Source organism: Trichomycterus rosablanca, chromosome 10, assembly GCF_030014385.1.
Source record: "Trichomycterus rosablanca isolate fTriRos1 chromosome 10, fTriRos1.hap1, whole genome shotgun sequence".
Classification (NCBI taxonomy): Eukaryota; Metazoa; Chordata; class Actinopteri; order Siluriformes; family Trichomycteridae; genus Trichomycterus; species Trichomycterus rosablanca.
In genome coordinates, this window is record NC_085997.1 from 16,139,219 (window position 1) to 16,152,106 (window position 12,888).

The window sequence follows — 12,888 nt, forward strand, 5'->3', positions numbered from 1 at the left end:
CGGTTTGAAACTCAGCTCTGCCATCTGGCAGGCTGGGCGGCTACATGAACAACAATTGGCTTGGGAGGAAAATTGGGAAAAATAATGCAAAAAAAGTGAAATAGGCAACTCAGCAGCTTATAACATCGCTTAACTTTGTTGAATGGTCTTTTAATTCCTAGCTAATAATTATGATAGACCACAGCTTTTGACTTCTTTGTGCTAGATAGATAGAACATAGAAAAAGGTGCCTTTTGCCAAGCTTAGTTTAAAAACAAACATAAACTGTCCTCTCATGCCAGGAGAAAATTTGTTCATACAGTTTTGTTACAACTGGTGACCTTTGCTGAAGCGGCACTCTAACCAACTGGCTGGTTCACCTACAAGGATGCACCAAACCTGCGTCCATTTCAAACACATGCATATGCTGAGTTATTTTGTGTTTGAAGATACGTGATAAAATGGCGGAGGAGAGGCGGAGCCTGGCAGAGGTCATCAGAGAGGAGTTTGCAGAGAGACTGGTTGTGATGGAGGAGGAGAACAAGAGGATGAAGGTGGAGGTGGCAGAGGTGCGTGCCAGACTTCGACTGGAGACAGAACGTCTGAGCAGAGAGAAAGAGGAGGAGCTGGCTGAAGTGCATCAGCGGTGAGGAGAACAGATGGCAGATATTCACAGCTGCAAATTATGTGCACGTGTTGCAGATGTTGAACTGTACACGTGGTTGACTTTAACCTGTGCTTTATGGTTTTTTTTTTACCAGGGTAAAGTCGGCCATTTTAAAGAAGGAGGAAACTGTGAACAACCTGCGAAAACAATATGAGGTGTGACACATTCTTGACTGATTGTATCATTCTTTTATTGGGACACTTCTAAACTTGATTTAGTCTACTGTCTTTACTTATTTTCAACAAAACACTGGGTACAAGGCAAGGAATACCCTATACAGGGTGGCAATCACATCCCTCTTCCCCCTAGTCATAGCCAATCATGTCTGTATAATAATAGACCTCTGCACCCCTCGAGCGCCTTCTATCAAATTACATTTGTAATTTAATGCTGATGGAATGTAACCATAAACAACAGTTTATGCTATAAATAAATATTTACAAATCAGCATTCTGCTTACTACATTGAAATTACAATGAATTACAGAAATTATGTTTCATATCTTCCAGCAAATTTTAATAAAATAAAGACATAACAAGTAAACACGAACTTCAGATTTTGAATTATCATTCAATTAATGAAGATGAGGATTAATGAGAATTTATCCTATATCACCCACGTGAAAAAGTAATTATCCCCTGGTTGAACCACCCTTGCAAGTAACAACTGCAATCAAGTGGTTTTGATAGCTTGCAGTGAGTCTTTTACATCACTGTAGAGGAATTTTGGCCCACCTTCTTTGCCTAATTGTTTTAATTCCGCTACACTGGAGGATTTTAAAGCATGAACTGCATATTTAAGGTCTTGCCACAGCATCTTAATGGAATTCAAGTCAGAACTTTGACTCGGCCCATTTAAAACTTTAATTGTTGTTGTACTAAAGAATTATATTGAGTTGTACTGAAGAATCAACAGAATAATTTTTTTTTTTTTAAAGTACAGTGGTACCTTGTAACTCAACATTGCCCTTCGTCAAGAAAGTTGTACCCTTAAAAATCCCTTAAACTCAACGTGTTCACTTTTTTGAAAACAAAACTTGATTTATTTAATTTTAAATTATCAATGATCAGCCGCTTTGTTCAGCTCTTCACTTCAGCGGTGCAGTAAGATGTCATCAAAGTGCGAATATAAGACGAATCTGCATTTGTGTGAAATAACTGTCAAATCCACTCTGAAAGCTCCACATGTATCTGTGTTTAGCTGAATTTTCCTCCTGTTTCACTTTTAAACTTGTGTTATAGCTCAGGGTTCTGAGAAATTGTAAGAATCAGCTTTTCTGAGAGTCTAAAACGCTTAACGTGACTTAATGTATTAAAAGTATTAAAATTGACATAGAAACATTAAACCTCTCTTAATTATTACTGCTCATAATGAAATTCCTCGCTCGTTTTAGTGCAATAAGTTACGTAAAGCTTTGTGCACCAGTTATTGATCTCTAACTGTTTTTTAATTGTATTTCAGTGTTTTTTATATTACATTTGTGTTATTTTCGGTGTATAAGTGTCAAAAACAACTCCATTATTTTACATTAGCCTAAAATATATGCAGTTCCATGGGAAACGTAACGCCTTTTAAACTCAACGCCACTCCCAGAACCAATTGATGTTGAGTTTCAAGGTACCACTGTATTTAATAGAGGAAAAAATCCAAGAAGTTGTAAGACAAAATTAAAAAAAAGACAATATAATAATGAAACTACATGTATACTAATTTCACCAAGAGAATGATACAGACCTAAATGCTAGACCCCAGCAGTACTTTTTTACTTAATGGTTTCTTTTTTTTTCTTTGTCTCAGGCCGCGGTAAAAAGAGCAGATCACCTGGAGGCCCTGTTGGAGCAGCAAAGGAAACAGTTATTAGGGAAATGATTGACAGATCTTATGGTCACCCCCACCCCTCACATTCCGCTTTGTTTTGTTTATCATGGTGATTGATTGACAGAAGTCCAGATGGTGTGTGTGACATCCTGTTCCACCATCCTTTATCATTTAAAGCGACAGCCTGCTTTTCTCTGAGGAACAGCAAAGAAGCAGAAACTACAGCTTTGAGCTTGGAAATGGACTAGCTCACTGACAAACATGTAAACATAAAAAATACAGCTGGAGGAGAAAAAAGGAAAATGTTTTCTCCATGAGTGAGGGGGTGGGAAGAAAAAGCTGCTGATGGGTACACACCTTGAATGTTCCAAGCACTCTGTACTGTCCCACCCTGGGGTAAACAGTCAGCGTAGATAGAGAGAGAGAGAGAGTAAAGGCCACTACAGATGTAGGAAAAGTTTGGAGGCTGCAGAAACATACTGCTGGGACAGTTCATCATTATCATATGCTTTCCTTTATCAGTATAAATGCATAATTATTGTGCTTTTGCATGTTCAAATCAGAATATGGAAATGTTCCAGTGGACGTGTGGACCAGTGCACATAGGACATGTTTCCTCAATTGTATTCGGTCACAATTATCGCTTTGGATACAAGCATCTGATAAATGCCACAAATGTAAATGTTTCTGCTGCTGGAATCTTCTCAGATACCTTTAGAGGAACTTAGTAGCTTTGGGTTCATTTTCACAAGAGAACTGATAATAATTGAGCCACAGTTTCAGGAACGTTTTTTTTGTTCCAGCTACAGAATGTTGTCTGGTCACTATTGGCATACAACTTAAAGTGGTAAATGTTTATAAGGCATATGATGCTTTTATTACTAGGTTGCTTGTGGGACTGACAGCAGAGACTCTAATTATGTCAGTGGGATTATGGCGCAGTGGGAGACTCGAAACTCGGCGTTGCCACCAGTCGACTTGGTGCCGTCCAGTGGGCATAATTGGCAGTGCCTGCAGCAGACACGTTTCTTCTAGGGCAGGATGACCGGACTATGTGGATGGGGTCTTCAAACGCTGTGTAAAAACCATGATTAGCAGTAAGGCGCCTGTGCAGGATGCATGGGTGAAAAAGGGTTTCGCTAAGGCCTGCACACAGGTCAGAGGAGGCATGAGCAGCAATATACCCACCTCGACTGCAATCAGAGATCCCCCAGCAGTGGAAGACAAATTGACTATGCTAAATTGGGAGAAAATGCATAAATAAAGTAGAAAAACAATGTCAGACTCATACAGAGGACAATGCTACTCTCTTCGTATTGTTCCATCACTTGTGCTACTGTAGTGACCAGACAATAAGGTCTCCCCTTATTCAGACATGCCCAGCTGGGTCTGTTAAGAAGCTGGTCAGGCTGGTGGCACCACAGTAACGTGAACTCGAGAGTCGAGCCTCAGCGCAGGTGGGATATTGTATCAGATTGCTGCGCCAGCCAAGCACTTCCGTGAGAAGTTTAGTATGTTGTCCTCATGTCTGGGTTTCCTTTTCTGGTGTTTTCTGGTGGTGCTTAATCCATTCTGACCCTGACCAAAATTGTGCTGCAAAGTGAAAACTAGAAACACCTTCCCCTTGTTTTAATATGCTGGATGCACTTTTACCACATGCTGAAATGTCATGAAATGGCATAACTACTGTGCTGTAAATTGCACAGTTACAATATAAATAATTTTTGATATCATAAAGTGGGCTGTAAATAATGGAAGCACACACACAAAACAGGTACTAATTTAATGAACTATGTACTTCTGGAGTAACTTTTTGTCCAAAAGGTTTTAGAACAGCAGTGAAATACCCATTCCTCCCTTTTTGGGCTTTCGTGTTTTACACATAAGGGAAGGAGGAGGGTGGGTTAACCTTGTGTTGTGTACGAATGCCTTTTGTCTCAGCCCCCCATTGTCTTTAATTGTTTGATTAGCCTTGAGGCCCTCACTAAAACACACAGCCCTTATAGCCAGTCAAGCTCTGCTTTTAGAGTGTTAGATATCTAGTCAAAGGTCCAAGTTATGTTTTAGATAGAAGATCTTTTAAAAGTTTGAATGTTTTATATAGTTAATATGGAGTGTTGTTGTTTACAATAGGATGAGGTTTCTGCATGGATCTGTTGTGTTCTATAGAGAGTGAGAGGGGATTGGTATGTCAGATTAGGTGAAAAAGGAAAAGGAATGTGTAAACTGCATAATTATAGGATTTGGGAAAGGAGAGCTGGCTGGTACAGAGGCGAATCACAAGGACATGGGGTTTTCCTGCATTTACCATTTAAAGGCTAAAACATGCCGTGTATATCTGTAGGACCAGATAAAGACCTGAGACTGAATACAATCATGGATAAGGGCAAAACTGGGGGCTCTTAAACTCTCTCTCCTCTTTCTGCATTGTTTTCCTTTTCTTTTGCCAAAAATGCTCTTGGTTTGCTCCACTGATTTGATCCCTTCATACTACTGAAAGGATGCTGTGACTTTTTTTTTTTTACTTTTTTTTTTGTTGAGCACCATTAACAGCAGGAAAAGTGGTTTATTGTTTTCGAAATCTAAAGGTCCTTTCAGCCCTGAAAACCACTTTCCTGGCTTCCTAAAAGGTCACAGATGACTGAGGAGAACTATGGATCAACTTACACTTCTGAATGGCTGTATCAAGTCACATGTCAGTGAAGATCAGTTTTAATCTGGTTTTAATTCTATTATTTATTGTAAAGAATGATATTGTTAGGTAAAACTTTGAGTGTGTTTACTTTGAGTGCATGGTAATAATCTAATTCAGTACATGTGCTTGTGTAAACAACAGACTTAATATCAGATACTTTATATCAGAGTAGAGCAGAAATTACATGTTAAAATACTGCGGGGGAAATATTGTGTTCCAGACCACATTCTATTGTACTAATAAGTATGTCAGATGTCTTTACTTGCTGACAGACTGTTTAATGTCTTTTCACTTCCCTACAAAATGCTAAATAGTTGAATTGATTGCACCAGATTACCCTTAGGTGTAAAATGTATGAATAAGGGTGTGATTAATTGTGTGAGAAGCCCTGTAATAAACTGTTTTAGTGGTGGACTTCAGACCTACCATGACCATGCAGGATGAGAAAGTAACTAAAAGTTAACAAATGAATGAATCACATATGGTTAATGTTTGTGCTGAGTTTGATATGTTCTCACTGAGTCCACCTGCCAAACCCATGCTTGTAGTTGGACTGACTATACCCAATTGCCCTTACATGTGAATGAATGACTGTGACTGTGTAAAATAGTGATGCCACCTGTCCAAGCGTAAATTTTCTTGTTGCAATGTTTGTAGACTATGCTCTGTGCCCACTGCAACCCTGATCAGGATGAAGTAGTTGCGAAGGATATGTTAGTTAATGTACGAAGTAAAGAAACAAACATCTGCAGCTTTGAAAGGGAGGAAATAGAACAGTGTTCTGGACCCACCACAATCGCATAATAAGCAAAAATACAATATTTACCAGTTCAGCAATGTTTTCTTTAGTCCCACTACTTAAACCTTAAAATAATTTAACTACACACTCATTGGATGATTTAAAATTGTAATGCTGCCACATCAAAATGTCTTTCCACTAACACAGACACTTAAAAGCACTAAAGATGCTGCTAAATTAAATCTAACAATTCACTGAGTACAAAGATTGTATTACTAGCAAAAATCCTTTTTTTTTGCTGTCATGAGATTATTCTGTTCATGTAAACATACTTAATGTATTTAAACATGTGACCAACTGTATGCCTTGTCTGTGTTAAAAAGACCTATGTGACCTTAATGAATGCTGTACAGTTAGTACTGGCCACTTGTACCATTTTCGGATGGGTTTAGTATGCCAGATTATTCTGATATGTGTTAATTAATAAATAATATTGTTATATTTGTGTGAAAGGTGTTGCCTTAGTTGTCTGATGACAGGACTGGGAGAAACCACAGGTGATTAACTTCTTTTTATCAATTTAAAAAGTGTTAACACATTGCCTACCAGCTCAGTTTGCACCCTGGTTCACTACCAGCAGACCAGCTGGCATTAGCTTTGGAAACTGCCAGTGTTTTGGCAGCAGCACAGATACAGAGATCTATTTTAGACATGGGTTTTAGGGAGTGTCGATCCTTAATATTCTAGCCAAGTCTTAAAAGCACCCGTGTGTGTGTGGGAGGGTAGTTAGGATTATCTCATGTAATTTGAACCCTGTTAAAGGTTTACAGCAAAAAGCCAAATAAAGAAACGGCTTGAGTATGTTAAAGGTTATCTGGAGGTGAAGAGATGAATGTTGGCACTGTGGGTGAGAGAATGCCTGGCATTGTTGGTGCACACCACATGGGAGACTTTTCTATATTTGCAAAATAATTGACTCCAGACAGGCTCAAATTGTCCTAGTCTGAGTTATATTAAAAAATCTGAGAATTATAAAAAAAAAAAATTTAAAAAAAAAACACTATTTATAAAGTGGGCACTCAGGTGGCACAGCAGTCTATAATGCTAGCCCATTACCACTGTGATTCAGGTTTGTAACTATCAGCTGACCAGATGTCTGCACAGACATGTCTGAGGGAGGGGGGATAGCTGAAGTCCTGTGATTAATTGGCACTCTGTTTAGGGTTTTCCTGGCTTGCATTTAGTGTTTTCCAGTGGAACCAGACCTGCTGTGATGAGGTAAATCAGTTGATGAAAACAAAATGATTTATAATGTAATACAATTAATGTCAGTTACTGCAAGGTTGCTATTTTTTTCACTGCTATGAGAATAACAATGAAAATACATTCTAAAACCCTCCTTTTCTTGACCCCATACAAATTAGAAGACCATGTTTTACATCTTAAAATGACCTGAATACAAATATAACCAGACCATCGAGAGATTATTATTAAGTATTTGAAAGGTGTCCTTGCTGTAGAAATGTGGCAGTTAGCACCCTTCTCAGCGCAAGGTAATGCTTGTGCCACAGCCCTTTACACAAATATTTGTGTCCAGTATCTTTCATTGTATAAAGTTTATGTAAAATTGTCTATTCATGCCTGCATGGGTACTTTTGTTCTTTTTGTTTTTGTACTTGTGTTTGAATTTAAAGGTATAATTTATTTCAATTATTTGTAACTGTAAAGAAAATCTTGGACTAGACATACAAAATAAACCTTATTTTACATGACACTTGGAATCTTGACTGCCAGTGAAAGCTGACAACAGTGTTTTATTCCTCCCAGCACGCTCATCTCTGAGGCCCGTGTCTGTTTAGCTGGACTTCTGTTGGCCTATTGGCTTTGTGCAGCCTAATAATGCGAGCTTTGTCTTCACTAAACTTCAGTGTATGAGCTCTTTCTTCTGCATGGAGGAAATCTTATAAGTGTCTGTAGCTTCAGTCCCTTTTACACTCTACAGATGACCAACTTTGCATTCCTTAAAGGAAAACAATTATTTAATAGCTGAAAGGCTTATATAATGGCAGCAATATAAGCCTTACATTGTTTTTACTGATCAGCTTTATTGTATTTTCTAAATAGAAACACATTTAAAAAAGTTGGGATAGAGGCAAAATAAGAGTAAAAAAACTATTCAGATTACACAATAAGCAGGTAATAGGTAACAGGTAAGGAAATCATGATTGGGTATAAAGTAAGGATTTACTAAAGGCTCAGTCTTTACAAGCAATGGCAGATCGTGGCTCACCACTGTGTACCAAAGTTCAAGAGAGAATTGCCAATCAGTTCAATTTGTCAATGTGAGATTGCAAATACAGTGTTATCTTGTAACTCAATGTCCCCTAAACTCAAAATCTTTAAAACTCAATGCCCTTTGTCAAGAATGTTGTACCCTTAAACTCAATGTTTCCCCTAAACTCAATGTGTTCACTTTGGTTTTATTTAAAATTACGATTAAATTTCAAATTAACAATGAACAGCCACTTTGTTCAGCACTTGGCTTGAGCGGTCGGGTAATACGTCATCAAAGTGTGCATATGAGACGAACCTGCATTTGTGTGGAACAACCGTCAGATTCACTCTGAAAGCATCCACATGTATCTGTGTTTAGCTGGATTTTCCTCACTGTTTTAATTTTAAACTTACAGCTCAGGGTTCTAAGAAATTGTACGAATCAGCTTTTTATTTCAGTGTCTTTATATTATATTTGTGTTATTTTCAGTGTATAAGTGTCAAAAACATCCCCATTATTTTTCATATGCCTAAAATATATGCAGTCCCACATGACCATGGAACACATTAACAGGTTTCCCATACAACCTTATGAGAAAAAATACATTGAAGCTCAGCGCCTTTTAAACTCGACGCCACTCCCAGAACCAATTGATGTTGAGTCTCAAGGTACCACTGTAATTTAGTCTTTCAGCCCTTACTGTTCAATATTGTGAAAAGATTCAGTTAATCTGGAGAGATCATAGTCCATGTAAAGCAAAGCTGGAAACCACTGTTAAATGTGTGTGAACTTTGAGCTTCCAGGTGGCATTGCATGAGAAACCGTCATACTACTGTGATAAATATAGCTACATTGGCTCGGTCCTTCAAAAAAAAAAATTGTCACATAACACAGTCCATTGCGGCATTAAGAAATGCAACCTAAAACTCTGTTAGACAGAGAGAATGTCAGACATCATCAATTCTATGCCAAAATGCCTCAGTTATCTGGGCCTAAACTCATCTCAGATGGGCCAAAAGACAATGGAAACTTGTTCTGTGGTCAGATGAGTCCATGGGTCAGCTGTGCCAAACATGAAAAGGATCATTGAGACTGCGAGACGGTTATCAGTAAAAGGTACAAAACCCAACATATGTCATGGTATGGGGATGTATCAGTGCTCACGGCATTGGTAACTTGCATATGTTTCAAGTTTATTTGTCATTGTGTGTTGGAAGGCTTGAGAACTATATTTAAGCAATAGAACACGAGAGGGAGTGTGTTATCGCGAATAACATCACGGCTGTGATTTGGTCGCAGGCACGAACCGAAGGTCCATATACCATCACTGTCACTGCTGGCTGTGTCTGATCCACTCATACCAGCACAACACACACTAACACACCACCACCATGTCAGTGTCACTGCAGTGCTGAGAATGACCCACCACCCAAATAATACCTACTCTGTAGTGGTCCTGTGAGAGTCCTGACCATTAAAGAACAGGGTGAAAGCAGGCTAAAAAGTATGTAGAGAAACAGATGGACTAGTCAGTGATTGTAGAACAACAAAGTGCTTCTATAGGCAAGTGGAGCTGATAAAATAGACAGTGAGTGTAGAAACAAGGAGGTGGTCATAATGTTATGCCTAATCGGTGTATATTATTGAGCATTAAATACTAAGGAATTTATATTTTACAAGTAATATTTATATTGTTTAAAATGGCTGTAAACTGTTTTAAGGTTAGGTTTGGGATTATTATGTAGCAGTAATGAGCTACAGTTATACAGCTTCACAAAGTCAGTAAGGTGTGTGAGACTGGGTGGAAACGATTGCGCCATGCACAAATGACGCTGTTTTGCTGTTTCGTCACAAAACGGTTAAATGGGTTAGAGTTGCTACTGTTTCTTCTTTTAGCACTGCCTTGCAGGATGTAGGTGGGTGGGAGTTTGTTTGTCTGTGTGTAAAGGGGTGGGGTGTCGAAGCCTTGACCAATTGTCAGCAGCTGTTCCTCATTTCACAAATATGCAGTCTCTCTTTTTCTCAGTTTAGTTTTTTTCCCCAAAAAGTAGAAGTGAAGGAGGAAAAACAATAAAGAAACGGAGTGTCTATTTGCACCCGGGTACACATAGCATTCCCCACACAGTACAGCTATTCGTACCCCCCAAAAAAAAAGAGCAAACAAACTCAACTGCGCATGTCTACCAACAATATATAAACACTATACATGGACATGCTAAAGGTCAAGGGATAGCAGTAAATTGATCATGAAGTGGCGTTATCTGGGGACGGCTTGGAAATGCCCATATCTGTATAAGTTGTGAGGTATTATCTTGTGAGTAAGGCTGACCACTGGTGCTCATGGCAAGGCGATGCAAATTATTGGCGTTTGAGTGAGGCAATATTGTGGGTACCAGACGGGTGGGACATTTAACATTCCTTAATCCAGTGTCACATGTACTGGGAATATGTCATAGAGGGACCAGAGATCCTGCACCTACAAATACCACTGACCTGTGGGTGGGTATCCAGATGGCACGGGTCAACACCCCTCCAGATATTTCCGTCCACTTGTGGAACCAATGCCTGCTGCACTTAGCCAGGCTAAAGGGGTACCTAACATGATACTAGTTCCTGTACCAAGACTTTTGGCATGTCAGTATATATTGCTATTTTACACCTGGGTGTAGATAATGTTTAATGTAAATAATACAATCTGAAAATATTATACAATCTGAAAATAATATAAATAATAGTGAAATTATTTGTAATCTTGTGATATTTACACCTGGGTGTAAATAGTATAAATTGCTGTTTACACCAGGGTGCAAATTGTACACTTTGCTGCTTACACCAGGGTGCAAAGAGCATCTGCCATAAAGAAATGGTGCAAAACAAATAAACATGACACTGTAAATGTCTGTCTGGACTGTGTGTCTATGCGTATTTCAGTCATTCTCTCAGACTCCTGCAGGTCGAATCATACTGTGCGGCCACAATGCTCCTTTCCTGTTTCTCTAACACAGTGGTTCTCAAACTGTGGTACGCTGGTACACTGGTGGTACGTGAAGCAGCACGAGGTGGTACGCCAGATAATCTCGGAAAAGTAATTACATGCACCGAAAAAATAAATAATTTAATAATTACAAATAAAAAAATATGAAACAAAATGTGTAAATTACTAATAAAATCTGTTTCAAAGTTCTTATAATTCTGTTTTAATAAAACCAGTTCAATTAAAACGAATGTTTTTAAAAATATTCGGGGCTACGCAGCCACCGTACTTCATTACGTTTATACTTCAAGTTCGCGGTTTCCATCTCGAAATTTCCGAAACGCTTTTGTCAGAGCAGATCTGCGTTTGAATCTCACTGATCTCGTTCCTGACATCACAAGGCTGCTCCGCTAAACAGGTGCACTCACTAAAATGGTCAGTGGTAACTGCATATATATACTAGTGATGAGTCGTTTGTGAACGATCCGATTCCGGTTCTTATCGACTGTAATCCACCCATTCAGCTTCGCATCAGTAAAGGAAATTAATCATAACTCGTAATAAGAGCTGCACTTTTAGTTTCACGGAGAGCGAGCGAGACACACACACACACACACACACACACACACACACTTAGATTCACATACACTAACACCACACACATAAACACACACACACAGAGAGAGAGAGAGAGCTAGAGCTAGTAGTATAATGACAAATAATTGAGAAATAAACTATAAACTTGTTTAATTGTGTTAAATCTGGTTATTTCCTTGTGCTTATGTTTTAAAGCAGAAACAAACAGTCGCATCTCTGCACAAAAGAGGATTTTTCTGAAACTTAATGAAATGCAACCACAGTATGTCTCTTACCTGTGGGTTTTTTTTTCCTTTTGAAATAAATATATTTTTCTCATTTAAGTGTTGTTGAATTAGGAATACATTTAAGGCAAGGTAGCAACATTTTATATTAATATCGGGGGTGTCTTATAGTTTACCTAGTAGCGCCTCCCGAAGAACGAAGAGCCATTTTTTGAACGGCTCTTTAAAAGGAACCGAGCCAAAAGATCCGACTCCCTTCAAAGAGCCATAATTCCCATCACTAATATATATATACACACACACACACACACACACACCTAATTAATGTGTGCCATATGTGGTTCTGTGATGAGAAACATAGGTGGTACTTGGAACTTTTGGTTTGATAATGGGTGGTACTTGGTCTAAAAAGTTTGAGAACCACTGATCTAACATGATCAATTTCTCATTGCTTGGGGGGAGTGTAGAATTCAGGATGAATGTTGTTAAAGTAGATTTTCCCAACTTTTCCTTTAACTTTTCCTAAGCTAACTACAGTTTAGCTTACTCAGTCTCTGTGGTTGTGTTGGTGTTACAATTTGTGAAAAGTCTTTGTTTAAGAAGAAGCCATGATTTCCTGTAGTGGCCTGTTTTGATGGCCAGCTTATGTGCACTACATTTATTCTTTTTTTTTTTTGTCAGTATGGTTCTGTGTTTGATAATAGTCACTGTACTCTTGTAGTCTGCTACAGTGTAATGTAGATTCTGGGTTGTGGTTGGGTCTGGGTTCTCCAGTGGCTAATGTAGTGTGATTTTTGAAGTATTATAATTTGGTCCTGGTGCAGTGGACTATTAGTGTATACAGGTGCTGGTCATAAAATTAGAATATCATGAAAAAGTTGATTTATTTCAGTAATTCCATTCAAAAAGTGAAACTTGTA

At 38.5% G+C, this 12,888-nt stretch overlaps 1 protein-coding gene across 3 annotated transcripts in view; it reads left to right on the forward strand.

Moving 5' to 3' along the window:
* cep131 (centrosomal protein 131) overlaps positions 1-6,410 on the forward strand; it is a 38,839-nt gene extending 32,429 nt beyond the window's left edge. For all 3 annotated transcript variants that reach the window (XM_063002880.1, XM_063002882.1, XM_063002881.1), the window contains exons 24-26: positions 429-625; positions 741-801; positions 2,444-6,410. In XM_063002880.1, the coding sequence (XP_062858950.1) occupies positions 429-625; positions 741-801; positions 2,444-2,515 (330 nt within the window). In that variant the 3' untranslated portion in view covers positions 2,516-6,410. The remainder of the gene's footprint in view (positions 1-428; positions 626-740; positions 802-2,443) is intronic.
* Positions 6,411-12,888: the final 6,478 nt, after the last annotated feature.